We start from the raw sequence: 27,875 nt of genomic DNA on the forward strand, positions 1-27,875 counted from the left end.
TAATATCAAAGTACCAAGCAAAACTTATCACGGAAACTGGGACACACACTTTTGTGTCCCCGGCATTGGGTGAACATCCCGAAAACCAAGCATTTTTCTCTTTTTCTTCCTCATCCTGAAAGTTCTTCAGGTCAGTCAACCATTACCAAACCATGCACCAAGTGTACACGGAGAGGTTACAGAATTGGAAAAGTTTTGTCCCTCCTCCGGATCTGACAGATGAAGTAAAATATTTACGTTTCGATGTAATTTTGTTTTCCAACAATTAAACATCCTTAATCTTTTGACTTTTCGCTCGGTGGAATCTGTGGGCTTCTTCCTGCTGGTAAAGCTTAAGTAAATGTTTCCTCACTCACTTCATCCACTTGCACAGCAAGCTTTAAAGAGTAACGCTTGTGGAACGCAAAGACGGTTTCCACCATTCAAGCGTACCACACACACATTCATTTTAAAGCATTCATCGTACTTTAACCCGACGTGGAAGCCTGCCGCGAACTTAATCCTTGTGGCGGAACGGTATTTTTTAATCAGTGACACATTTTGTCCTTCCTCGGTGTCGGCTCAAATGAAGAGGGCTGACAGATTACATCCACCGGCAAAGGCATTACGGCCTTACACGGTGTGGCGCGACTGCTAATAGAAACCCAACAACGGAGTATTACATTCAAAAAATACACCTAATCTGTACACACTGTAAGATACAGATAGGATATTTTCATTTGGAAAAATCTCTCTTGAGCTTCACAGTTTACGCGGGAGGAAAAATAGAACAGAACAAGATGATCTGTACCAAGGCAACGTACAGACAAAGCACCGAAACTCCATCGTTATCATGATAATCATCGTTATCAGCGTGAACGCACCTTCTCCCTATTGTTAGTCAACATTGGCTACAAGCAGAACGGTCCTGTTCCGCCCCAAAATTAAGCCACAAAGACCAACTTTTCCTCAGCAATTTATCCCGCAATGAAGTACGGAAAATTACTTCAAATTGAAATATTTAATCCGAGAGTGTCGAAAGGAAGTAATCGGGCAGCAATCTGCATATTGAAGGAAAAACTTTTGGTCCGACCAAGCGCACCCAAATAGTAGCGGATACGGTGGTGATGCGGTGATAATGATTTCACAAGCGAAAGAAATTCACTCATCCAGTGAAGCCGATTCGAGCGAACAGTACACCGGAGGCGTCGAGCCTGCACTAATGTTACACCCTTTAACTACGTTGAAGCTATTGAGTGCAAAATTTACTACTGCAAATCAGTCCCCTTCGGAATCTTCAAACCCGAAACCCTTGATCAGAGATTGTTCGAGTAGCGAGTTTGTGGGATAATTTACGAGCCACTCGCTCGAAGCCCGGGCCAGTTGCAGCACCTTCTGTGAAGGATGGGTTAAACGAAAATAGGGGGAGAGAGAGAAACATCATTTTTATTAACCCAACTGGTTGGAGGACTTCCCGGTGCACGATTGTCTTGATTTACTTTGTTTCTTTGTCCGGTGGAAAATTTAATTATCGTCCCCTCCCCCTTCGTGTTCCACCGCTCCAATTTATCCTTTTGCTGTTTGCACCTTTCTTTTATCTGTTTATCTAGCTATCTTTGTTATTTTTTCTCTCTCCTCTTCCTCCCTCTTTCTCTCTCTCTCTCTAGGGTGGTCGCTACTTGGTGAAACGAAGCTTAAACAAGCTTATGCAAGAATTAAGCAGCTGACAGGCGCGCTTGGCACCTGGCAAAAATTGATTAGGCACCTTTACAACGGTGCTATGCGGTTAGTCTACCTTTCGGGCGCACCGAACAGCGAAGAAACCGTGCTCAGGAGACGTGAGCTTTCTTCGTTTCCGGTGGTCCGGTCGTCAACGACGGCAAAAGTAGAAACACAAACGGAAACGAGAAGGCCGGAAGTACTTCGGACTCTCCTTAATTATTCGTTACCATTTTTTCATGTTGCGAGAAAGAAAAGGTCTTACATTAACGTTTATGGGCGGCATATTACGCGTAGTGAAATATTGTGCCAAAAGGCTTCGATCGTTAGCTAGCGAAAGAAAATTCTTCTCCAAAAGCTCATCCAGGAGGACGGCGTCCTCGGTGCACGGTACACGCTGGATGTAATTATTTTGCATTCACCAGCTTTATTGCCACTAGCCTTTTTTTTGCTCTCTCTGGCTAACTTCTACCTGAAAGATTCGTGCTCGATGGTCATTGGAAACAGCGGAACCAATGATACTATTTCTAGAGGATCTTGGGTTAGTTGGAAGGTGGAGAGAGCTGAGATATGCTGGTCTCCGTAGGCTCCGTTCAAAAGCAAAGCAGCCAACAGCGAAATAACTTCCCTCCTGCTGTGGGCCCAGATTCGTGAGTCAAGATGAAATTTGCGCAAAAGTGATTTACGATTTACGTTCTGTTACGGCACTCTTCGTCAGGCACTGCGCTCAAGTGAGTAATTGAGAAAAGATCATCCCCATCGATTTTCGGCTGGTTTTTTTTTCTAGCCCAATGCTCTAGCTTGGCTCGTCTTTCGTTCTTTCGAAGCACGAAGCAAATTCAATCGTTACTGAACTTTTGTCGAGTTTCATTCTACGAACAGTAAGAGCGTACTGATGGGCTTACATAGGCATCATGGCAGACGATTGGGCAATTCCGGATGTACTACACCACCCCCACCCCAAAAACGTCCTCCAGCGGCACCTGACGTTACTTCAAGGGAATGAAATTTTGTTGGTTTCATTGTAAAAATCTGCATGCAATCAAATTTATTGATAAATCACCGTCTAGCTGAGTTCCGTAGAGCAACTTTTTACATTACTGTCGGCAGTTGAGCTGTAAGACAGCAGCAGTACAAGCTGGTTTTAATGGTATTCGCTACAGAATGACCGCGCTAAACATCTGTTATTGAGCATTTACAGTAGCTTCTGCTTGCTTACACATTTGCCAGTAAATTCTGCAAAGAAGTTATTACCATATGAAGCAAACAGTTGATCAAAACAAGTATTTTATAACATTCAAAATGTGTACAAACAATTGCAAAACATATTTTTCAACATCTTATCTCACGCTAAAAAGAAAAGCTGATACAAATTCACCCAATACGACACAGTGCGGATTGATTCAAACTCCGCAGAATAAGCTATAGAGATTAGATCACGAAATAGATGTACGCTTCCACTTCACATTCCTTGGAGAGCTTAAGTTGTGACGATACTGTACAATTTCTATGTCGGATTGGGCGCGCTCCGGATAGTCTACCTTTCGGGCGCTAGTTGCCGAGTGTGTGGGACCGAGTGTCGAAATGAGACGTGCACCACGTGCCTGGGAGATGGACTTTCACGGGAAAGATTGTGTATATCCTTAAGCCCCACGATTAGAGCACGATCGTATTAACGCAGACGTGTGTTATTACCGGTAGCGTATTGTGGGAAAAGTTGTTATTTTGCCTTCTGTTTTTTTCCGACAACACACCTTTTTTGCTCGTGCATTTCACCAGAAATGAATGATGGGAATGAATTTTCCGGCCACACTTTCGAGATGATTTGAGCTGATTGTTAAAGTTTTCGCGCGCACACACACTTGAGTAGTGGGGAAGAACTTTACCAGTCACGCATGCAGTCTAATATGTTTGTCTTTTCTCGGTTCTCGGTACGGTTTTCCACACGGCAAACAAACATGGTAGTAGATCGGGATTTTTCCATCACATTCAAATACCGTCTAAATCATTCGGTTTTGAGCCTACCGATACGTCATAAAACAAATCGCAAAGATACATCCGCACCCGACCCGAAGGATAGAGAAACCATAAACAAAGTACGGACGAAGGACGAAGAATCTAGACACCCATCGCTTCCCACTGACCACTTCCTTCCGCGCCTGCCTGTGAAGCAATTAATTGCGAAAAGTTTAATTTTATTGCCTTCCGCACCATACCAAGCGTTGATGCCAGAAGGTGTTTTGTGCGGGTCGGAAAAACACCTATCACACACAAACAAACACACACACACTAACCTATTTTCTTGGGGGTCATTTTCATGCCTGCCATCGGGCCCAATTGTGCGTTACGGCTTAGCTTTTCCAGTGCCGCAACCATGACGCCCGTGTGCCAAAGTTAGCCTCTGGAGCATCTATTAATTAATTCCGATTTTTTACTACCTTGCAACTTCTGTTCACACCTGCCAAAGTCATTTAGATGTACTTTTTTTCTTCTTCTGTGGAAGGTTTATGTTCTTTGGCTGCGCCTTCTTTCATGTTGCAAGAAGGGGAACAACAGGAACGGCGTCGTGCGCCGTTCCACAAAAAGCGTTGGAAACGAAATAAATCCAACTTGGTGTAGGCTTTATTATTAGAATAGCTTACGCAACCTTTCGTAAATATGGTAATCAACGCACAGCAAGGTGTGGGAATTCAAAAACCACAAAACCAACGCCCCTGCCAACGCACTAAAGTTTCAACGAAATGTCTTCGCCTATTTAAAAAAAACCTTCCAATGTGCTTTTACGACACGCTTCATTAACGATGGACGATGGAACTGTAGTGCTGCGAGAACGTGTGCATCAACAGTAGCCACAACCTGAGGGGTGCGAGAGGGTTCCGAAAAATGCTAAACTCCAACCTAAACAAACAAAATCTCCCGTTGTTTGTTTTCTTTTACACATCATCCATACAGTTGGGTTGATCAAGCGCATTGTTTGTGGTCAGTTCACTAAGAAAGTAAGTAATTTCAAGGGCATTTTCATTAATTTCTTAGTGTTCCCTTTTTTCTGTTACCGGTAGTTCAGAAACAAATTGAAGAAGTTTTAAAAATAGTCTTCCGAACGAAGGGAAACTTTTAACAGGATCTTCTTCTCAACGGACTACTCTACTCATTAACCGTACAAACCTCCTTAATTCTATTTAAAAAGAAAGGACTACGCGTTTTCGCTTTTGGCACTAGAAAAAAGCTTCATGCTGATAAAATATTCTAAAATAGCTCCCGGGCGAGTTGGGAGGACAGATTCTCCAAAGAACCAAAGCACAACGGGAACATTTCTTGCGGGCGATAAAAATCCATTATCTCAGCTAATCCGCGTGCTCTGAAGGAAAGTATCGGTCCCCATGAGCACCATGTTTCTGCGTGACAACACATTTACCTTTTCACTTTCACCTTTCGGGTTTATGCATAAGGAAAATAGCGTATAGCTAGGAAGCGCAATGGAAAATAATGTGCAGTGGAAAGTGAATGGAGCACAACGGGAAATGGAACTTTGTGCACCAATCCCCTTCAGGAGTGTAATGCTAAAACTAGACTACAAAATGTATAAAAAGATTCTCCAGGATAATGCAACAGAACCAAGCTTCATATCGCTTTCAGTGATGGGATGACTGTTTAATGGCCACGGATAACCTAATTGCTGTTTCCATTCGCTGAATGGAAATGATTTCTTTTTTCATTCAACAATAATAGTATAAAAGTAAATGGAAAATTGCATAAAACTGATGGTTACTTTCAGGAAATACAAATTTACCGCGATTCAATTTATAATGCGTAATAGAATTTGCTAAATAGAATTTGGAAATAAAAACCTTCTCAAAATGCTTGCATTACAGTTGATGCTATTTTGCAATAAAACTACATTTATTCAACGCTTATTCCAAACGCTTTTTTTTGCGAGATTTCCACTAAACCGAACAGATATTTGGACGAGTTTGTTCTCATGGTCCACGGGCTGAAAGCTTATCGCTGTACCACTTCTCATCCGACAGTTTGCAATATTTGATTACATAGCTTCAGAGCTATGATCTTTTACCCACGAGATGATCACTCCCGGGATCAGATTCACGACGATACTGGGATGGGATAATAAAATTTGGAAATTCTTCGCCGAGAAGCAGACATGCTAACGAACCTTTGGCAGAGTTCTCAACCGGTAACGTCATCGGCGTAGAGTGTGCCATACCGCTGGGAAGTGAAATTTCCCGAAAATCCCCCTACCCCCAAGTACAGGACGATCGGGAAGCAAAGAGACAAGTGTTTGAAAATCTTGAACACACATAAACTAGTCGCGAGCTTTCGAAGCAATGTGCATGCTGTCAACCAATGCCGGAACAATCTTTGAAGATGCTTCAGTGGGGAAGGATAAATTTTCTAGCTCTTCAAGTTTTCCGCCAGGAAAACGGTTAATGAAAATGTTTGATGATGTTCTGGGCAAAAGTTTTCGCAGCGAGTTTTCCACGACGGCAAGTCAAGATTCTTCGATGGCAAACTTTGGACTTTTGCGCTCGCTTTCATGTCTGCTCGTTAACCTTTGCTTCCGTTGTGGTTCATTTTTCTGGCAAGTTTTTCCGGTTTCGTACAGCGTCCTGAAGCGTGTGGTGTGTATCAATGTTATCTTCTTTCACGACTTTTCATCCACTGTCGACTGTTGGCCTTGATGGTCTGTTGATGAATTTCGAAACAGCGCGTACGCCATGTACAATGTTCCGGATGCTGTCACCCGCAAAGAAGAAATAACAATATCGACCAGCTTTAGGTACTGACACTTCTTCCAGGAACTTTCCGTTCGGTTATGGGGCCACACACAGACACATTTCTCTATTCTCTACCTACCAATGCAAACGCCATCTTCTGCTTGATTGAAATCTTTTTCCCATCAATGCCACTCAACGACAGTGAAATAAAATAAAATAACCCCAAAAATGGTACACAATTCCTCCCTTCCCAGCGTGCAAAAGCAAAGGAAGAACATAGAAGCACCCTCCAAAAATTCGATTTCAAGCTAGCAAAATGCGATGTTTCCCGGTTTTGCCAGCACCGGAAATGTCTGCCGGGAATGTTTACAACAGTAAGAGCGGCGTATCGAATTTGGCGTCGGAATTTGTGACATTCGCTGCCTGCGCGTTACGAGCTGATTTCCATTTATGGCGAGCTTCCTTGCGCTTCCCATACCGCGAAAGCACAAGTTTTTTTTTGGTACGAAATGTTTCCGTTTGAAGTTTTGCAGCAAACGAAACGTGTGCCCTCGCTCGTGGAGCACCGAAGGTCGGTGGTGAAGAGTTTTCGCAATGAAATTTGCTTCATTTTTTATTCGTCGCCGCTACATTTCGTTCCCTTTTTACCGAATGGGGGAGGGCCTCGGGGCATTTTTTTTTTGGTAGAGCTTAACCATTAGTCACAATCAGTGGCGGCTGGAAGTGGGGAAGGAAGGAAAAGCCCGTCGAAAAGGTCACCCACGGAAGATACTGAAAGACCCCGGGGGAGGAGAAGCAACACCCAAGAAAAGGAGCAGTTTGTTAGTTGTGTTGTGTGATCGTACTTTTATCTCGTCACGTCACATCATTACTTCTCCAGAAGACACCCATCAACCCCCTGAAGTCATCGTTTTGTGTGGGTCCATGAATGATGGTGACTTCGCCCACTCCACACTCCGCACGATTCTGATAACGAATTGCTTTTGGAATTAGCTGCAGTAGCGAATATCCCTCGGGTGTCAGTGTTGGCGGGATCTGCGTGGATATATGCAAGGGGAGCAGACCATCGGTGTATCGTGACTGGTGGAGGAAGGTTTATTAGTGGATACCGGAAACCATTGCAGGCGGTATCTGGTTTGGGGTTTGGGATCTGGACAAAAGGAAGTACACGTTATCGAATTACTACAATTTCGGTCTGCTGATTGAGTACAACGATTGATGTGAACCGAGACTAAGCTGTTAAGCTACACAACCGAACCTGTCCAATGTTCGATATTTCAACCAAAACGTGTGACGTTAAACATGCAATGTATTTCATTGAAAAAACAATTGATTGCGAAATTTACATCAACTCAATGTAAATCAATTTATTGATTGCAATTTAAACAAAACCCTGAATCAAACGTTATTTGTGTAGCTTCAAAATACATAATAGAAAGCTCACACATAGCATTGAATAGCACAGCATTTTTATAAAGCATTGAAAAATATGTGAGTTCCTTTAAAAAATTTAAAAAAAATTGTGTAAATTTTTTAAGGATTCAATTTTTTCCCTCAAAGTTATTCTTTGCTATTCTTATGCAAAAAAAAATGCTTGAAAGGCACGTGATCCTTCTTGAAAGTCCGCTGTCGTGATTTATGCATGACTTCCTACTCCACTTACGATTCTATTTTTTAATCGTGCTTTTTCTTTCTTTTTTCCCATTCCCTCATAGAAAGTTCCCTTTTTTTTTGTCCACAGGAAATAAAGTGCAAAAAAAAGTCAACTGAAACCGATCCGATCCTTCAAAATGTCACACCGATTAAACAGCCGATTTTCTCATGTTCGGCCTGTTACAACTCTATACTCTCTCTGTTGGTCCTCTGATGGTCCTCTTTCCTCTACGGCAGCACCGTAACTCCTGACACCTTCTGGCGCTCAAATTACAGCCAGGCACAACACGAGACGCGCGTGCCAGAAAGTATCAAAACGTCACTCGGTCAAAGGACCCAACAGACCCAACCGAACAACACCCGCGGGTGGCGGCACATTTTCCACAGTGTGGCACAAAAGCAGCTTTTCCTTTGCATCATTCTGCTATTTCACCATGACATGCGGGTGCTCGCGGTCAAGCCTCATGGGGAAATGGAAAATCATCCGTGAATATATATATTCGGTCTTTTTTTTCTTTCTTCCAACAGCCTGATGGGATGTTGATGGGTTGCAGGAAGAGCCAAATATTCCCTTTTTGGACGGACCAGCTGTTAATGGATCTCCCCTTTTTTTTCGTCCGTCCACCGCATCCAACATTATGGACCGACTACTGACGCGTAAAACCTTAGAGTGATGATTCCGGAGGGATTTTTCGTTCTTTCGGTTATGCCGAGAAGTAACAACGAAACGAAAAAAAAAGAACAAGGTCACAGTATTGACGACGGTCGACGGTATGGTAGGGTACGAAACGATCTTCAAGTAATAGCCATCGGGGTGCCAAATTGAGGTCGATTTGTTGGAGTTGCCGCTAGCGGTCCGGTATCCCGGCAGCTACGATTTGGGGATCACGGGATGGGGGGAAAACTGGGTTTTTGCAGAGGAAGGATACAAATTGGTTCCTTCGTTTTCGGCATGGAAACGGTCACAAATCGCCACCAGGCTTCGTTTGCCAAAAAATGATTATTATGTGTTTGTTTCGCTTGCGGCTGGTGAACTTCTTTCATGGTGCGTCTCACCCTTCTGGTGCTGGCAATTTAGAAGGATTTTTGCTATACCAGAATGATAAGTTGCTTTGAGACGTCTGTCACGTTCGGAGGACGATACATTTGTCCTGTAAAGCCGAGCGTATGGTTCACGTAGTTCACTTCAAGAGATCAAGAAGTTACACAACAGGGATCGTTGTTTTGTGATTATTATATCAATTAATTACAAACAATAAGCACATTTTAGTAACGATTTCGGAATTTAAATTCCGGAAATAATCGACAGTTTTGTACAATAGAATTTCACAACATTAAAATTAAAAAAAAAATCACACAACGATCAAGCTATAGTGCCCTTTCGTACACTGATTACAGCGTACTGATACTGTGTGACATAATGATGTGACTAACTAGAGAGACCAGAGAACTCCCACCAGCTGTTGAAGCACGCCTAAAAAGATGGTAAAGCGGCCAACCAGCTCTTATGGGAAAGAGCAAAGCATCGGTGAAAGATGTAATTAATCCGTTATATAAAAGGGGATGAATGACTGCGATGCAATCGACTACCGCTTCGAGTTCTCGCATTCGGTGCAACGAACAGAGGAAATGCAACATTTGAACGATTGAAAGAAAAGCACGTTTCATCGCGATCGCGATGAAAAATCATCCACCGCGCTTCGCTACAAATTAACTTTCTCTTTCGTCTAGCGAAGCTTTCCCAATACCTCTTCCCCCCTTCCCATCCCCCTATAACGCGTGGGAGAAATGCCCTCCCTGTTTGCATTTTATTTTCCTCCCAAAGCTTTCCTTTTCGGGTGGTTTGTCTTACTACCCCATCAAAACACACAGACACAATAGGAAAGGCGGGAAAATGTTGTATTCAAACAAGGCAGCAAAAAAACGACGAAGGTAATGTTTAATATTTTCCAAACGGTGAACCACAAGATGACAACATCCGGATGATTTAACCCTGTCGAGGTTGTCAAAGCTGACAAGCTTTTTCGGTTCCGCATTAAATTGCCCGGTTTCTTGCTTAAACTGACAGCACAAAAGATGGGGCGCACTGTTTCTTTTTTTTATGTTGTCGCTTTACGAGGCTTTTCAAGTAGCTGCGGGTGTGAATGTTTTTTTTTCTTGTGAATGAAGGAAATGCAAAGAAAGTATAAAGATAAAGTAAAGAACAGACCCACAAACAAAACAAAACGATACAGCGAAAGCGCGATGCAAATATGCTTCTCTTAACCCTTCGCTCCACGGGCGTAAACATGTATTTGACATTCTGCTTGCGCCTGAAGGTATGCTTACCGCCCGTCAAAACGTAACTAATGGCGGACAAACAGAACAGTTTTTGAACGAGCGTAAATCAGTAGCATTACACGCACAAAAAAGAAAGTGAATCTGCCACGCAAAATGATGTTGGTGCGCTATTGAAATGTGACAGTTTAAATTCAAATAACTGACGGATCCAAGATACCACGCAGCACATGTTTACAGTGCGTTCAACGATAGTAGGTATGAAAATGTGCCAATAAGCGTTTTGTTGTTTTCACATTTTTCCAGGGAAAGGGAAAACCCATTGTCGATGCTCGAGAGGCGGAGGGCCAAATGCTATCGTAGGCTATGTTTCCTTTTGTTTTCCACCATTACAAGATGAATATTTCCCATGACGTTCGCATTACAAGCAACGCATCGCCCCAAAAGCCGTTTGGCGTATTTTTCCTTGCGCATTTGTGTTTTGTTCGCGCACAGCTCGCAGCATGTTTTCCATTCCATGCTGCCTGTGGGGCTCTTACACGTGTACTACTATGTGAGGGACGGTGTGGGTGAGGGGGGGGGGGGGGAGGAGAAGGAGGGTTAGTATTTGCTTTTCTTCTTTTCATTTTATCACGCACAAACCGGCCTTTCTTTTCTTCTGCTTTCTTTCCAACCTCTGATGAAATGTGTTTGCCCATTTCACTCTTCATTTCATTCGAAAATGACAGTGAAGCAATTTTTCCGCGATTAATTTCACTTTTTTTGTTTCCGTTCCTCGCTTCTCTCGCTCTCTCATTCTCCTGGGAGATTTCCACACCGTTTGTCGATTGCTTTCCACGCTCAATTGCAAGCAGTTTTTGTTGTTGTGCGTTTCATTTCTTTTTTTTTGTTATCGGGAAACATCTTCCGTTTGAGGGAAACATGGTCGGTCGTGAAGACGGTTTTAACACAATTCAAAACCACCGCCGTTAGAAACGTTTCAGTTTTTTTTTCTCTCTCCTCCATTTGTTATCTTTGTACCGTGTGTATGTGGATGATTAAGCTGAAGAAAAACGAATGGAGTGAGGTTTTCTTGCACTTTTTGTTTTCCTTTCTTTACATTCTTCTTTAAATTTCACCATTTTCCATCCGTTACCGTTGCCAAGGAGATATGGAACGGCGTATAGAGATGATAGAGATGTTTTACGCTTCACTTTAGCCTTTTCTTCACTCACTCATTCACGGACACGACACGTAACTTGGGCACCACCACAAGACCGGGGCAGCGGGAAGTTTTCTTTTTTTCCGCTATTTTATTTTTAATTGAACTTGTGAAAACTTTACGCCACCCGCCCGCACACGGAACAAACGATACGTAACAAGGCAAGACAAGGATACGCCTTTTTTTTCGTGGCAATTTTTCACTATCTCACTCTCTTGTGCCAACTTTCTTTCCACATCGAACGCTTGTTTATCGTGCACTTTTATTTAAGCGGCGTCTGCAGGAAAACATCCCTTATTTCTTTTCACAAACAGACAACAAAACACAACGTACGGATCACATACATACGGCACGAAACTTTAGTTGCACTGTTCGAACGGAATGTCCCACACGCACGACTTTCTTCCATACAAATTCTGCGTCGGTGGTGCGTCAATATGTCTTGAGACCGAGTTTCACATATATCGCGCGTAAGGCGGCGTCTTTTTTCCCCCCTCGTAATGATCGTTTGCGGTGACAATTTAAATAGTAACTACCGAACACTTGGAATGGAATCAATTTTTTCCCCCACAGCCACAGCACCGATGTCGCTGCGCCCGAAATTTGTGTCAACAATCCGCTCGATCGGCAATATGTAATGGGCGCGTTCTTCGTAACTGACAAAAACAAATGCCTCTTTCGCTTTATGCTGTTCACGCATCCCCCAACACTCACACACATGTGACCACTATTCTATTCTTCTACACTAGGACACACCACTACTAGCGCACTTCCGTTTTTGTTATGTTTACGCACGCATCAATACAACTCTCTTTTACGATGCGCGGCAAGCTTACACACATTCACACATTCATCCGTGGTATCGCGAGATGATGCGTGTCGGTTGTGGTGGTGTTTGAAAACATAGCAGCACGATAGCATAACGGTCAGAAACAGCTGCAGCTGTTCAGCAGAGCTTCTTCTACGGTGCTTTTTACATTCCTTTTCGCGCAAAAGGGATTATGTTTGCGTTATGCTGGATTTGCTTGAAATGGTAAAGGTACGGGTGTACTTTCTTGCACGCGTTAAATGATGTTTGAATTTTCCAACAGGAATGTCAGTGTTTCTCAAAACGTGCAAGGATTCAATTGTAAAAATATTTTCAAATGAGTGTTTTTATAATTATCATTAAAAAAAATGTTCTTAATAATAAAAGAAATATAATAATAATCCAGCAGTTGCATAATCGATGTTTTACTATAAAATTTCCTTACCTGTACTCTCTTGATATTTCCAGATAAGTAAGAAAAGTACGTGCGGTGAAAACAAATAACAATTTATACAAAACAACTCGCCCAAAAGTACACAGCTGCGTTCGGCAGCAATCTCGTTAACAAATCGCTCCTTACTGAAATGCACGTACCTGCCAAATTTCGTACAGAAAAGGAGAAGCATTGGATCCAATCTGGGCTACAATCTTCTATTCCCTTCTCGAGGTTATATCATAATTTTGATACGATTTTTTTATTTACCATTTTCAGGTGAAATCAACATCCTCGTTCTTGGCAAAAAAATGAACGTTTGGCAATGACGGGAACGAGATGCCTTCCTATATTTATAAGTGTGGGTGTGTAGTTGTGTGCGAAAGTGGGTGCTAAACTTTCGAAGCCATTGGCATGGATTTTTGATTCGATTTCCCAACCACATTCCATGCCCGCTTCTCAACAAACCACCCCCACACTCCAGTGGGCCTGGGTGGGTGGACGCATCATAATAGATAGAAAGATGTGAAGCAGGTGCTGCACCAGTTCCTCGGAAATGAGTGTGCAAATTTTCCACATTGTTCCACTGTCTAAGCCTATTTTTCCTGTCCACAATATAACCGGCGTGTGTAGAGCGTATGGTGGTGGATGATGTTTGGTGAAACACAACAGTAACAATACCACCCAAACGGCAAAATGGATGGGTGATAAGTGGAGTAAGTGCGTTTTTGGTGGAAACTTTCCAGTGCAAAATAAAGGAACCACCCCTCTTGAGGCGAAAATCCCCCTCTCGTGTGTGAGTGTCTTTTGGATATAGTTTGAGCCTTACCAAAGAAGAAAAATGATCGTCGTATTTTGCACATTTTCTCGGACAGCGTTGTCAAGACAGGGATGCAGCAGACACTTTACTCGCTTGTGTTGTGATGTTTTGAAGGTATTGTACCATATCTCGTACCCGGCTGCCAGCTGTCAATGTCTTTAGGGTTATAAGGTAAATTTCATAAGCCTTTAAGAAATGCCGAAACAAATGCAAGCCACGGCGTACCGAAACGGCCTGTGAGAGGGCTGAACCGGTGAAGCTCTAGAACACGTGCAACGCTATTTTTACTTTACTCACATTTTACCTAACGAACCTAACCTGCTTTCCATCATGCCCCATCAACGACGTGTCTTCTTGTAAAAAGGTATTTTTATCCCAAAAAACAATCAACAAACAAAAAAAGTAAGATAAAAAAGAAAAATGATGCACACTGAAAAGCTTCTTTTTGTGATCGTAGTAGCACTGGGGCAAAAGCCATACCGGGTCTGCTGTTTTACGAACTTTGTCCAGGTGGGTAGGTAGTTTGAAAGTAGCTTAGCGATGCCATAGAAATTCAATTGGGAATATTTTTGGCACAACAAACTTCCAAATTTAAATCCAATCATTTCAGAGGTTCGCACATCATGGCAGTTTCGAACAGTATTCGAACATGTTGAAGCATTTAGAAGAAACAAGTGGATGCTGTTGCACTATACACCGGTGCCATGCATGTGCGTATATGTCAGGGAACACTAATAAACGAGACCGTTTATTTATTTGGCTGTTGCAAACGATACCTATCTAGACACGTGTTGCACTATGCACATATGCACAGTGTTAAAAGTGTGTGTAGGAGACGTGATGTGTATCGTCTACTTGAAAACAACGTTCTTACTTTCCCATTTTCCACCCCGTTTTTTTGCACCTGCAAACAACATATTCTCAACAAACATTCGATTTAGCCATGTTGACAACCAACATGGTACAGGATGCACACGCGAGTACGGCATGTTTGTGCTTCCACCTGGATAAAGTGACTTGCAAATACCCAAACATCGCCGTACCGTTTGGATCGGTGTTTTTGGTAGCATATTTCCCTTCCATCTTCAAATTCAATTACAGATATCATGTGGAAAAGCGCGCGTCTGCTGAAGAAGGATTTATTAGCAAATCCGTCCTAGCGTGTAGCTGACTTTGGGTTGCTGCTTTCCAGCCCGCCAGTATATGTGCATGCGTTATGAGAAGAAGCTTTACAGGTACATTCCTTTGAAACGTGAATAGGATGTTATGAGCCTTGGCTGCTGTTTACCCATTGCCCTTACTACGCTCACTTCGAACATGCTGCCGTGCAGGTAATTAATTTTCTGTATGCAAGAGGATTTCGATGCAGATTGCAATCTAACCGAGAACAGGTACTTGTGGTTTCAAGAGCAAAATGTATTAAAATTTATACTCAAATTAAAAACCTAGAATGTGTTTTAAGTGTTATCTGATAACATGCGATGTATAAAATTACAATGGAACGTCGATTATCCGGGGTGCTCGGGACTGATGCCGGTTAATCGATTTCCACGGATAATAGACGCTTAAATGTCAATGTATAAAAATTAAATCTTAAATGTCAATCTAGATAAAGTTTATATACTTCTTCTTCTTCTTCTTGGCTTAACGACCTTACAGGTCACGCCGGCCATTTCTGGCTTACTAGACTTATTTTTACCACGTAGCCGGATAGTCAGTCCTTACTACGGGGGAACGGTCCGGATGGGATTTGAACCCGGTCCGGCCGTGTGGACTGGCGCCGTTTATCACATGCACCACCGGACCGCCCCCTATCTATATACTATACTGGACTTTACTATACTATCACTGTATATAGCAACACTTATTTTTTCCAAAAATCCAACACTTGGTCGTCCTGTTTCAGAAATATAAATATTCAAGATAATGGATCAGTATAGTCGTTTCAGTGAACTTTTTACTTACTACCTGGTCCATTAGTTGGATTATGCTAGTTACATTTTGTGGGAAGAAATTTGGTAAAAAAACATGGCATCTGTGTTCAAAATGAATTCCGCTGGATGTGACGGAGCGTTATCCAATAATAAAATGGCACTCTTTGGTACTCCTTTTGGTACCAAAAACGATTCCGAAGCAAACAAATTATTACAATAACAGTTAAAACACAGTTAAAATTTTGTTTAGAGGGTAAAATAAAAATATTTTAAAATAAATTGGTACAAAGGTTCACCACGGTTGAACAGCTGTCAATTTTCGAAGCACGATTAATCCGCCCGCTGGTTAAACCAACAACGGATAATCGACGTTCTACGGTAGTTGCAAATGTAACTTAATTTTAATGAAAAATATTTCCGCATTACTACACCTTCGAATCGCTCGAATGGGCAAACACAAATGATAACACAGTGCCGAATGTTACTTTCTCGTCTATTTTACCCATTCAACCATTATCAATAGCCACGGCTAGAAGTACAGAAAACAGCCACAAAAAAGAACACATGTAATAGCTCTTGACCTAGCGTACTTTAATCCTTAACGAGCGAACATCGGGGCCCCTGGATGACAGGAACAGGGAAAATGATCCAACTGCCCTAAAGCTACTGGTCCATTTTTAGTATACAGTTGATGGTACAAGGACCACCATCAACAGCCGAGACCGAAATAATTAATTTCGCTCGTCTTATACTGATGGTATTCCTTACCATTTACTAGCCTCAAATTTCTACACCGCACAGCAATTACAAGCGATGAGTAAAACGAGAAGTAACGAAAATGGAAGGACATACAGTTGAGTAAATAAATAAAAAAAATGAAACCAGTAGGAACATAAAAAATCTCTGAGCAATTTTCTGATCAAATTGTAGACATAAAAACAATTTTATGGTACACCAGTAAATAAACTTTTGTTTTCCTTACTATTTCCTGTACTAAATGCAGACAATGAAAATCATTCTCATTCAGTGTATCTTAGCAAATAATTAATTTTACTTTCAATTAGCAATTTGCCACGTGAAACGAAGTGGAAGATAACAGCGAAATAAAACAAATGCGGTACAAAAATAGCCATCCTGGATGTTACAACGCTCCTAGTGTATGGAAGCTGAATCGGGAACCACGAATGGGTTCTCGATGGCATCGTTCGCATGTAATCGATTCCTCCGTTTCTAATTGAGATGCGGTTTTTCCTCTTCCCACGGCAAGAAATTTGTCAAACCCATAAGTTCCGCCGTACAATTCCGTGTATCTTTACAACCGGAAACCGGATCCATTGCCGAGCTGTGGCTCTCCTCACTTCTGGGCGCTCACGCAACAAACCGTCCGTCCACCCATGCACACAGACACTGAAATAGTGGGTGATAAAAGTGGAATAACTGCCAACACATAAGAGTTCCGCGGATAGTCCCCTATAGCCGCCGTCGTAGCTAGTTACCAATTGATGGCGTATAAATTGAATAATTATTGACATTAATAAGTAATGCCCCGGGGCAGATCTTCCATTGTCGATGGTGAATGGTATTGAATCGTGCGATCTGCTGATTGGTTTGTATGCTTCACCCTAAAACCAAAACCGCGTGGCACGTGAGAAGTGAGGATAACGATGGCTGGGATGCTGGGATTCCCGCAGGATTGGCACACGTTTGACGTCCAAATGGAAAACTCCACACCACGCTTGTTTGTCTTAATGTTCAATCGTCAATTTAACACACAATCACTGTGTGCGACAAATGTTTGCCCGGATCCGCAGCATTTGATTTGCTGAATGTTTAATGATAATGAGGTGCGGGTTGACAAGTTAAACAAAAGACTTCCCCTATTCACAAGTGTTTCTCGGTTGCACCAACATTCAATCAAGTACACTTGATTAGCATTGGATACGCTATTCGATATCTTTCCGAAGACGCTTTAGAATGTGAAGCTTTAAAGTGAAAATTTCTTCATCAACGCCGGTACGAAATTGTATGTGTGAAAGTGGTTTAATTAATCAATGCCTTTATTTCCGAAACTGTAACCCCACCGAAGAGCTCATTAAAGTAGATTAATTAATTTTATGTGTTATGTTTCGTAGACAGAAGGAGGCCCCCCTTTTCGCTCCGAAGCATGTGTGCTAAGATTCGGGCAGAGTCATATTTTAGGCTAAACTTTGCACCGAAAAGGTTAAACCAATGCACATCAATTTTGACTTTATTTGGTAACTTATAGCCATAGTATATAATGGCTTATAAATCGTTTTTCGTCTGGTTGGAAAGTTCCGTACTTTGGCTGTTATTTGCTGATGCCACAGTTAGTCGCTGGTGTGTTGTGCGCGAGGAGCTTAAAGCTTTTGTCTACATATAGCACAACGTCGCACTCATAATAAATAACCTCGCGCAGATCCCACCGGGCTCATAGTATAAGATTGATTAAACTAATAATTAAAGTCGAGGAGATGAAAAATATTTTCTTTAACACATTCAGAATCGAACTTTCGATGTGTTCAATTTTAATCTAATGTTTTTCAAAAACAGATCCAATGTTTTTTTAAGTAAGTAAATTAAAAAGTAATAAAGAAACAAATATGTTTCGCATATTGGAATTACTTAATTTGCGATTCGACACCAAATATGCAATAATGATAAAAAAACACTACTTTTAATAGGATATTTGAAACGAGGTTCCGACCTCGATCGGAACACCCATTCCATAGCGAACTCTCTGTATGAGGCCCATTTATCATAATTTCTTCCATGCACCCTAAGTCCCCTTCTGTGCCCTCACTGTAGACACCGGGTAGCATACGGGGCGAAGAACAAAAGAACTTTCCCCTTCGTGCTGGTATCATTTACAACTTTTCACCACCCCACCCTAACGGGGGAATAAAAGCTCCACTCATCAAACTTCCGGATCGTTCGAGCCATTACCATTTTAGCGAACAGTGCTAAAAGGGCAACCGATCGAAATATAGTTTAGAAGTGTCATCTATTGTACCGATCTATTTTAGTTTGGTCTAACATTCACATTTGCTGCTGCTTTTTAACATCCGAAGCGAAAAGGTCGTCTTCGCCACCATGGTGCGTTATCACCATTCTAGAGCTTCACCGGAAATACACGTTTCACCAAAACGGGGCGGCTAGTTTAAACATCGCTGAACATCATTTTTAGTATGAAGAACTTAATTAACTAATTAACAGGGTTTATACACACGCCATGGCCATTTGTGTGCGGGGAAAACCACACGAACTAAATTCCACCCCCGAGAATGGGAAATCGATTCGAAATATTATAATTAACACTTGTTGTGTTTGGTTTTGTGGTGAATTGGAATAGCAATAGAAAACTACTTCACTGAAGTAGTCTCAAGCGAACAGTCACGGCTTAATTTTGGCCATGTGCGGGCTAGGATGCGTTTCTTGATGCACTTTTCCTATTCCTAGTCCTTTCAAATTTGACTTGATAGTGAACTTTACACCGTTTTCTATCGAGACCGAACCACCAACGTTAACTGTTACGATATTACTTCATCGCCGTTTGACGGCACCGTCCAAAGGTACCCCTGGGTTCTAGGCTCGGGGCACACTACCTTCCGATAATGATGCGCACACAACCGCATACTCAATACCTAATCAACGTGGGAGCATCTCTTGTTCGATGTTTCGAGTGCCCAACCGCACTAGACACCCCGGCCATCGGGGGTCGATTAGTATGTTCGCTAGAGGCACGCTCGATTTCCTCCAGGGTTTTGCTCTACCCTCGGCCAACCATTTTTGTGAGGGGGGGGCTGCTTTTCCCAACTCGCACACACGTAGACACTTTGATTGATTGCATTGAAGGGAGGTTGTCCCGGGAACGGATGGTACCTCGACTTGGATGTGCATACAAACTGCTGCCCACACGCTTTTGGTGTCGACGAGCTTTTCTCGTGCCGTAGCCTCCAGGAAAAGGAGGGAGTGCACTGTGTCGTGTGCCCGTTGAAACTGGACTACACTTCGCGGGTATTAGTTATTGCGCATCACTTGTGGGCGCCTGTGTACGGCTAATTGGTTAACAATTTGTGCTATCGCTTTTCGCGAGTCGAGTAGTAAATTGTTTCCCGTTTTTTTTCATCGACTTTTCAGTGCGTTGAAGGCGTTTGATGTGCTCGGTAACATTGCCCGATTGTTGCCCCTCTAGTGAAGTTCCGTTTTAAAGGGGTTTTATGTCAAATCGGCATAAAAATAATCGACCGAAACGCGAATTAAACGAAAACAGTAAATAGGAGTGTCGATTTGTGATTTGTAGGACAAATGTTACGGATCGATTTTGAAGAAAGCACATTTGTCAACGGTCAGCGATCGCGATTCCAACCCCTTTGTGGTATTTTGTAAAATTTATCTACTATTCTAGTTTATTAGGGGAAAAATTTACAACCAAGTAATTTGACGACGCAGCAGGATAATCGGGAGAAAGATGGAAAGGCCATCGGTGACACAATTTTTTCGCTTACATCGAACATAAGCTCAATAGTCAACCTAGCCCTGAAGCTTCTTGGTGCACAAAAATATGGCGAATTTTTTTTCCTACAACCAAGCATTACCAAGCGAGAGGCCAAATTTATCGTCCTTTTGTGCTTTGTTGGCAGTTGGCTTTTGGGTGGTAAAGTTTTATGGTCGCATGGTTCGAATGTGTGATTGCTTGCATCACAACATATGCTCCGTTGCGGTGGTTAATTTTGTTTGAATTTATTTTTTGGTTTTTTGGTTCGAATATTTGTCTGCACGATTTGTTGAAATAATGAACAATAATGCATAAAAAGTATGGGAAAAGAAAATAAAAATTAAAATAAAATTTTAGCTATTTCGATATGTGTGACTTTAGACCTCAAATACATCGAGAGTTATCTGAGGTCTAAACATACCGAAGTACCTAAAATTTTAATTTTAAATTATTATTTTTATTTATTTTTTTGGCACAACCCGGTAGTGTATGTGATAAATAGCGCCGGTGCACACGAAAGTACTGGGTTTCAGTTCTCAACCGTAACATCTCCTCGTAGCAAGGACTGACTATCCTGCTACGTGGTAAAATAAGTCTTGATACGGTTTGGAGCGGAAAAAAAATATTAAAACTTTATAATGTTACACTATAATTTAATGTCTGTTTATGAAATTTATTTAATTGCTTAATCTATATATATAAAATTCTCGTGTCGCGGTGTTAGTGTGCAAACTCCTCCGAAACGGCTGAACCGATTGGTATGAAATTTTCGCTGACCGTTCGTTAGGTATGAGAATAAGTTTACCGCTATTTTTCGTTTCGTTAGGTGGCCTCTGGCCAATATTATGAGTTCTTTTCTGTTTTTCCTTCGGTGGTTTTGACAGTTATTAGCACATCAAGTAGACATAGCCATTTTTTCAACACGATTAATGTTGAACATTACTGAAACGAAAATATTCTAACGGACAAATCAATCAAAGTAGGTGCACATAACGATTTATTTGTGTAATTTCATTCAATAAAATGTAAATAAGTGAGTGATGTATGTACATATGTATGTAAAGTAAGTAAAATGCAAGATAAGAAATAATTTAAAAAATGTTGTGTAGTGATGGTCCTCAGCATCATGACATGGAACATATTATCAATAAGTCCTTCGTTTTGATACGTCCAAGCAGTCCAAGTGACTCAGGAGTTGCTCGCAGTTTTAATTACTGTTCACTATCTCATGTTATTTTTTTCCTCAAAGGTATATTCGGCAATCCATGAACTAGCCCAGAATGCTTTTGTTGATAGTTTAAAAATACTCCATACATCGGATCAACAATTGATGCTTGAAAGGGTCCTGAACATGGTGCAATAAGTCCTTCATTTTGCTGCCTACAAGAATCTCAAACGGCTCAGGAGTTGCTCGCAGTTTTAATTACGATACAGTTGCTCATGTCAACTTTTTTCTTTCAAAGGTATATTCGGTGACTAGCCGAAACTAGCCCAGAAAGGTTTTGGCGATTGTATAAAAATAGGTCACACGTCGGATCAATAATTGCTGCTTCTTTTCAGCGAATGCATGTGTCGGTGATCGTGGAAAGGGTCCTGAACATGGTGCAATAAGTCCTTCATTTTGATACGTACAAGAAGCCAATTGACTCAGGAGTTGCTCGCAGTTTTTATTACTTCTCACTATCTCATGTTAATTTTTTTTGTGATTTGCGGCTCGGTGGTAATTCTGGAATCGGCGCCTTACACGGAAGGACATGATATGAAATCTCAATCGTCAAAGAAAGCCTGAAATGCCTTCTGAAGTAGCATAAAAGAAGAAGAAAAGCCAAAAAAAAGAAGAAAAATTGCTTTGATTGGGAATATCATTTGGATTAAGACTGGCAATAATTTAAGAATTTTCAATAAATCAACGATATACTCTAATCGCCACTCTTAATAATACCACACGAATTAAGAATGAACACTCAAAATGTTTGCTTTAATTACAAAACGCATGTTTAATGGCAAAGCTAGGTTTGCTGGGTAAGCTAGTATAATATAAAAAAAAACCTCAAAGCGCATAGTCTAAAGGCAGCCATTTACTAAAAAACAGTCCTTTAAGTAATGCTAATTTGGGGCGGCCCGGTGGTGCATGTGAAAAACGGCGCCCGTCCGCACGGCAGGGACCGGGTTCAAATCCCATCCGGACCGTCTCCCCGTAGCATGGACTGACTATCCTGCTACGTGGTAAAATAAGTCTTGATACGGCCAGGCCGTTCTAACCGAGCAAAAAAAAAAAAAAAAAAAGTAATGCTAATTTGAATAGCAAATTTATTTAAATATTATTTAAATAAAATTTTGTTACTTGCAAATTATCATTCAAAACAACGATTTCTTTCTTCTCCAAAAACCTTTACTTCATGTACAAAAATTCACATTGACCACTCTACCTAATTAAATTAGATAAGTTTTGTGCCCGTGCCTTCGTGTGTGCTTTCGATTCTAATTATTTGTTATCCTGCTACACGTGCCCCCGCTGTTTCCACCAACACCAACACTAGAACACCGTCTAACACTACTATCAGTTTGCGTGATTGTTGATGCAATGCGAAGTGCATCTCGAAAGTTGCATCTGGCATGTTCGCGTTCTCATGATGTGGTGGTGGTGGTCGGAAATAAACTTTGCTCTCTAATTAAGCACAATCGATCCATTCGATTCGTCCATTCGAGCAAGGACAGAGTCCAGGAGGAGTTCGGTGCCACAGAACACCAAACCAAACGAGAGTCAAACTTTAGGCATGTTCGATTGTTTACGTCGGACAAACATTTTCCTACCACTAGAAACTGAGGTGGAGGAAACCGAACGTGATGTTGTGTTGTTGTTAGTCCGAAATTCCCCCGATGGCAAAAGTTTCGCCCGGTTTTGCAGTCTCGTGGAGAAGTAAAGCTTGAGATGGAGCTGAGGGCAAAGGAAAATGGCACCAGGCCCCCTACGGGTAGTGCTGAATGGTGTAAGTTTTGACGCGGGTGCACAAAATGTGAAAAAAAACAGACAAGTGTTTATCGTTAAGAAGCGCACTTTATTGACCACTAATGCTGCGGCAAAAGGTTCCGAGCGAAACGATGCAAAAGCTGGTAGGTTGAAGGTTTATGTATCTGACCAAATGGACAGTGGTCTAAATTGGGCCACTGGTTAAGGATAACACCAAACGGTGGTGTGGAAAAGATATTGTACTAAACTCTCCAACTTATGGTTGTATGACTGAATGTCTTAACAAGTCAATTTTATGTAGCTTGCGGGTTCTAGTCAATGCTCACCAACGGTTTGTTATTGATGATGTGTTTATTACAGCAGCAGAGCACAATTACGGTTTGATGGCAATGCGTCGTACTATCATTTCAAACTCAGTGTGTTAAGAGAAAGTATTTTAAGAAACCAAACCATTATATGGATTGATAGAAATTTGGAACGCAAATCACATCAATTACTTAATTTAATTAATCAGAAATTGCTTTTCCGAAATTTATCATAATTCAGTCGAAAAGTGTTACACATACATACAGATCAATCATTTCATTAAAATACCATCATTCATAATAACCATCGCACAATTCTATGCTGTTGCGAAGCTAGAACGTACGTGGCACTATTAATTAAAAATAATAACACACTTACACACGGAAAACCCCAAACCCACCAGCTGGCTAATGATCTGTGAAGCAATGCACCAGCACTCGTTGCATCGTTTTATCCGTGGAATGGAAATCAACAGGGCGTCTTACGCACGCTCGTTCAACAACATCATCATCGCCATCATCGTCCCCATGGGTACCAAACGGCACACACCATACATAACCGACGGCCAGACTTATAGCCAAGTCAACGGCAAGCAGAGACTTTTGTGCATGTGCTGCAGGTTCGTTCAATTGAGTCCAATAAAAGTCCAGATTCATAAAATCCCCATCAATCAGCACACGAGCATTTCCATCCCAGAAGTCTGTCCATGAAAAAAAAACACCCCCGAAGTCCTGCCCATGAGATACGAATGCTACACCGGCTTTGCCGTTTCGGCAAAACTTGGAACTAACGTTCAAGCTTTCTGAACCTTGGCAAATCTATGCAAACGCCCCCCGGGTCATAAATCAACATTTACCGGGAGTCTGCAATAGACTAGTACACATCTGGACATTGCGCTCTCACCGATAGCTCTCTCTCTCTCTCTCTCTCTCTCTCTCTCTCTCTCTCTTTCGACCTCCCTCGGTACTTTCAGAAGCGAAATAATCGAAATATGAAACTGTATCAATCACGATGATACCGATTCTTCTCTCCATTTTTTTGGGTGTTTTTGTTTTCGGTAGGTAATCAGCTTTCGACTATAGCACCACTGATTAGTCTCGTCATGCTTTCCTCCTTTTCGCTCCGAGGATAGCAACGGAAGTTTGGAAAATAGAAATGAAAAATCAACCTTCGCTAAATGACTTAGGAGTAGAGTCGAGGCGTACGAAAAGTAACAAATATTCTCGTTATTTATTTCGATCAATTTTGCACGATTTTTTCCCAGGTCTTTTGTGTATGTGTTTATGTGTGTGTTTGGTGCTGTTTACTGCGTACACTTACACACATTCGCTGATAACAATAGAGTCCTGCTACTGGTGGGTGATATACTACACCAGCAACGGAGTGCGGACAGAAACGGAAAAACAAACAAGTAACGAAGAAATATACAACTTTCTGACTCGATCGCCAGCATCCCTAGGGAAAGGATAACTTCTGAAAAAGGAAGGAACGTCTCATCCTCCTGCAGGAGGTCTTAACTACGTCGCTCCCCGATCAAATGGCTACGGTTCATTGTGCCCTCATCTCATCGTTCTTAATTCAATCTAATTTAGAAACCAAGAGTGAGAAGGCTAGCGCAAAAAGGAACGCCTCACATCACATCACTTCCCCCATTCTTATCCTGTCGGTATAGGTCATCCTTCCCGCTGGGTCTGAGTATAACCGCTTGTGCCGGAACAGTGCCGGAAGCAGTAAATTTTATAATTGCGTTATGGAATCCAGCGTGAACCCGATGATCTTATCCTATGGTTGTTCGGCGGAAACAGCATCAAACACAGTCCGTAGCGTTCTGGCTAAGGAAGCGGCGTAACTTCGACCACCCAACCCCATGTTGGAGTCATTCCATTTTCCCCTCTACACCACACCCTAGTGACTGGCAACCATTAGAGGATGAGTGGTGTACAGTGTACAGCTTCAAATTGTTTCAATTGGCAATTGGCCAGCAAGCAACGGAAGAGTCATAGCCTTTCTTCCTCGCCGTTCGGTACACGTCGGTGGAGTTTCCTTCGGTACCGAGAACAGGCCCCAAACACTAGTGAATTCAATTATTCTTCGCAGCATCTTGTAGCCACGGACGGATTGGCTTGCCGCAACAGCCACTTTTCGCACGAATGGAGCGAAGGAACATGATGTTAATTATGATCGTGAGTTATGTTTTGTGCTTCGTTGAGTATTTTGCATGCAAAAAACCGGGAATATAGTTCTTGGAAGGTGGTGCGGAAAAAGGGGTAGATACAGTTTCACTAGCTTACGAAACATTACTTACAATCATGAACATTTTCATAATGATAATAGTAAAGTCACAAATAAATGTGTATACTTTTTTATAAGAAATTAAAAAAACGGAACGTTTTAAAATTTTCTCTCGAGAACTAAAAGTCTAAAAGGCTGTATGCGCCTGGAAGGTATGCAATATACTTAACTTGTCAAGCATTCTAATCCTGTTGTATTGTGAGAGAAACAATCCCAAAATGAAACATGTTTGCATACTTTTAGGCGATGGCGTTTAAAATTTATTTGTAATTTTTATGTAAATAGACCATTCTTTCGCTAACTAAAATTTCAAAGGTATGTTAACAAAAAATGAAATTTAATAAAATATTGTTTAATGTTCATTTTTCCACAACAAAAAGGCTTTGAAGAATGAAGAATGAATTTTTCTTAGAAAATGTAAAAACTCATTCCAATGTTTGTCCAATATGTGGCTTTCCCCCTCCTAAACAACAAATATGTAATCTGTGTTGTTGAACCTTTTTTTTATTTTCTTTGGTGAATACATGGGAAACGTATTATTTCGAGTGAAAAAACAATAAAAAATCCGACTGACATCTGTTTCACGGAAAAATCTGTAAAATTCATGAATTTTCATTTCTCATGAACAACGAACAGACATTAACGTGCGTACCATTAGGTACCGCGATGATGCGTCAACTCTCAGCACAGCAAAAATAACAAAAAAAACCCTGGTACCGAGGGAAAGGTGACCTGCACAGTACATGCGATCATTCAAGCCACGAAATATGACACCCGTTTTGGATGGGACGGGTCAATATGGTGAGGAACGATGCATATCGAACGCCCGAAAGCCCGTGAGACGAAACGGAATGGGGGGGAAATTTTGCGGGTGTGTGGATAATTTCATGCTTATCGCACACCCCCGGACACACTGGTCAGAGCATATCAACCGCACATTGACTTCCGCGAAACGAAAAGATGGAAACCGACACCGAATACCGACACCAGCCGGAATGGTGGATATTGCGCGCACACGTGATGTTCGACAATAATAATGCCCACAAAGGCTTTCCATTCGGCGCATCCGGCTGGTAGCTGTTGAAAGTGACCATCTAATCATGATGGTACAATGAGGTAGCAGTGAAAATGAAGTTGGGAAATACTGATCCAGCACGGTGGATTAAAAATGTATCATTGTTGAACTTTATTTTTAACTGTCATAAACTGGCCATGTGAATAGGGAATTTATTATAATTTAAAAGACTTTAAACCAAAAACCTTAAAATAACTATAGCTTAAAGCTACCTTAAACTCAATTTAATTCATTCAAAAATATGTTGACCATCATTCAGCATTCGTCACGATCATTGTGCAGAGCTTCGCGCCAGCATCATCACTCTATTATGATTCAACGATACGAACAGCTGAGAGTAAGTAGCGGGCAATCGTTTCTTTTTTCCTTTACTTCCTGTGTATCTACGCAACACAAACGTGCGGCCGTTAACCAACTGGCTTCGCTATTCAAATGCGAATTTCTTACCGTTGATGATTATTCAGGAGTCGGCGTTTTTTGTCTTACTTCCTTTCCTTTCCTTTCTTGCCCAAGACGGCTAGTTTCATGGCGCAACTATTGGCCACCATTTCTTGCGTTTCGTGTGCACGTGTAGGAACCATCTCAAAAAGATATCCCGCGATCACGTGAGCTGCCGCTGTCACAACGTGAGCCTTCAAAAGACGGGCCAATGCCGTAATACACGCACGCCAGCAAAACGTTTAAAGACGGTAAAGCTTTATTGCTTCTCTTTTCGATAGGTGTTGGTTTACGATGGTGTGGCCATCGGTACAGTGTACCGTATCTCAATACCGGAAGTCGAGAACAAAGCTTGTACAACCTTAAAAAGGGTCACAAAACTGGCTTAGAAAGGTATAAAACTTGTATCGTGTAAGCAAAATGGGAAGGTTTTAAGCCAAAAAAAAAGGGCTAAGGTGTCGGTGATAGAAACTGAAATGAACAACCGGAAGTGTTGCCTGCCTCTTGCTAATGTCTTGCTCTTTTTTTGTCTGGCCTACAGTCTTGCAGGGCGGGAAATGATTAGCAAATTCACGGCTATAGTATCCGGTGCTGGGATGGGATGACATTGAATAAGGTGCAGGATATCAAAGATATCTTCATCTTGCGTAGTAGCATGAATTGTTAATGGTTCGAATGAATCTAACCAAACATATCTATTTTACTCTCGATTTAATACAA

At 41.7% G+C, this 27,875-nt stretch overlaps 1 protein-coding gene across 10 annotated transcripts in view; it reads right to left on the reverse strand.

The window, feature by feature from the left end:
* LOC125774671 (uncharacterized) overlaps positions 1 to 27,875 on the reverse strand; it is a 113,445-nt gene that overhangs the window by 28,470 nt on the left and 57,100 nt on the right. The window contains exon 1 of one of the 10 annotated variants that reach the window (XM_049444822.1): positions 13,633 to 14,883. The exons of 8 other annotated variants lie outside the window; for them this stretch is intronic. In XM_049444822.1, coding sequence (XP_049300779.1) covers positions 13,633 to 13,666 — 34 coding nt within the window. In that variant the 5' untranslated portion in view covers positions 13,667 to 14,883. Of the gene's footprint in view, positions 1 to 12,098; positions 12,674 to 13,632; positions 14,884 to 27,875 lie in introns of those variants that run through there. One more of the 10 variants, XM_049444813.1, reaches the window with a different exon arrangement.

The sequence above is a fragment of the Anopheles funestus genome, chromosome 2RL (assembly GCF_943734845.2).
Source record: "Anopheles funestus chromosome 2RL, idAnoFuneDA-416_04, whole genome shotgun sequence".
Classification (NCBI taxonomy): Eukaryota; Metazoa; Arthropoda; class Insecta; order Diptera; family Culicidae; genus Anopheles; species Anopheles funestus.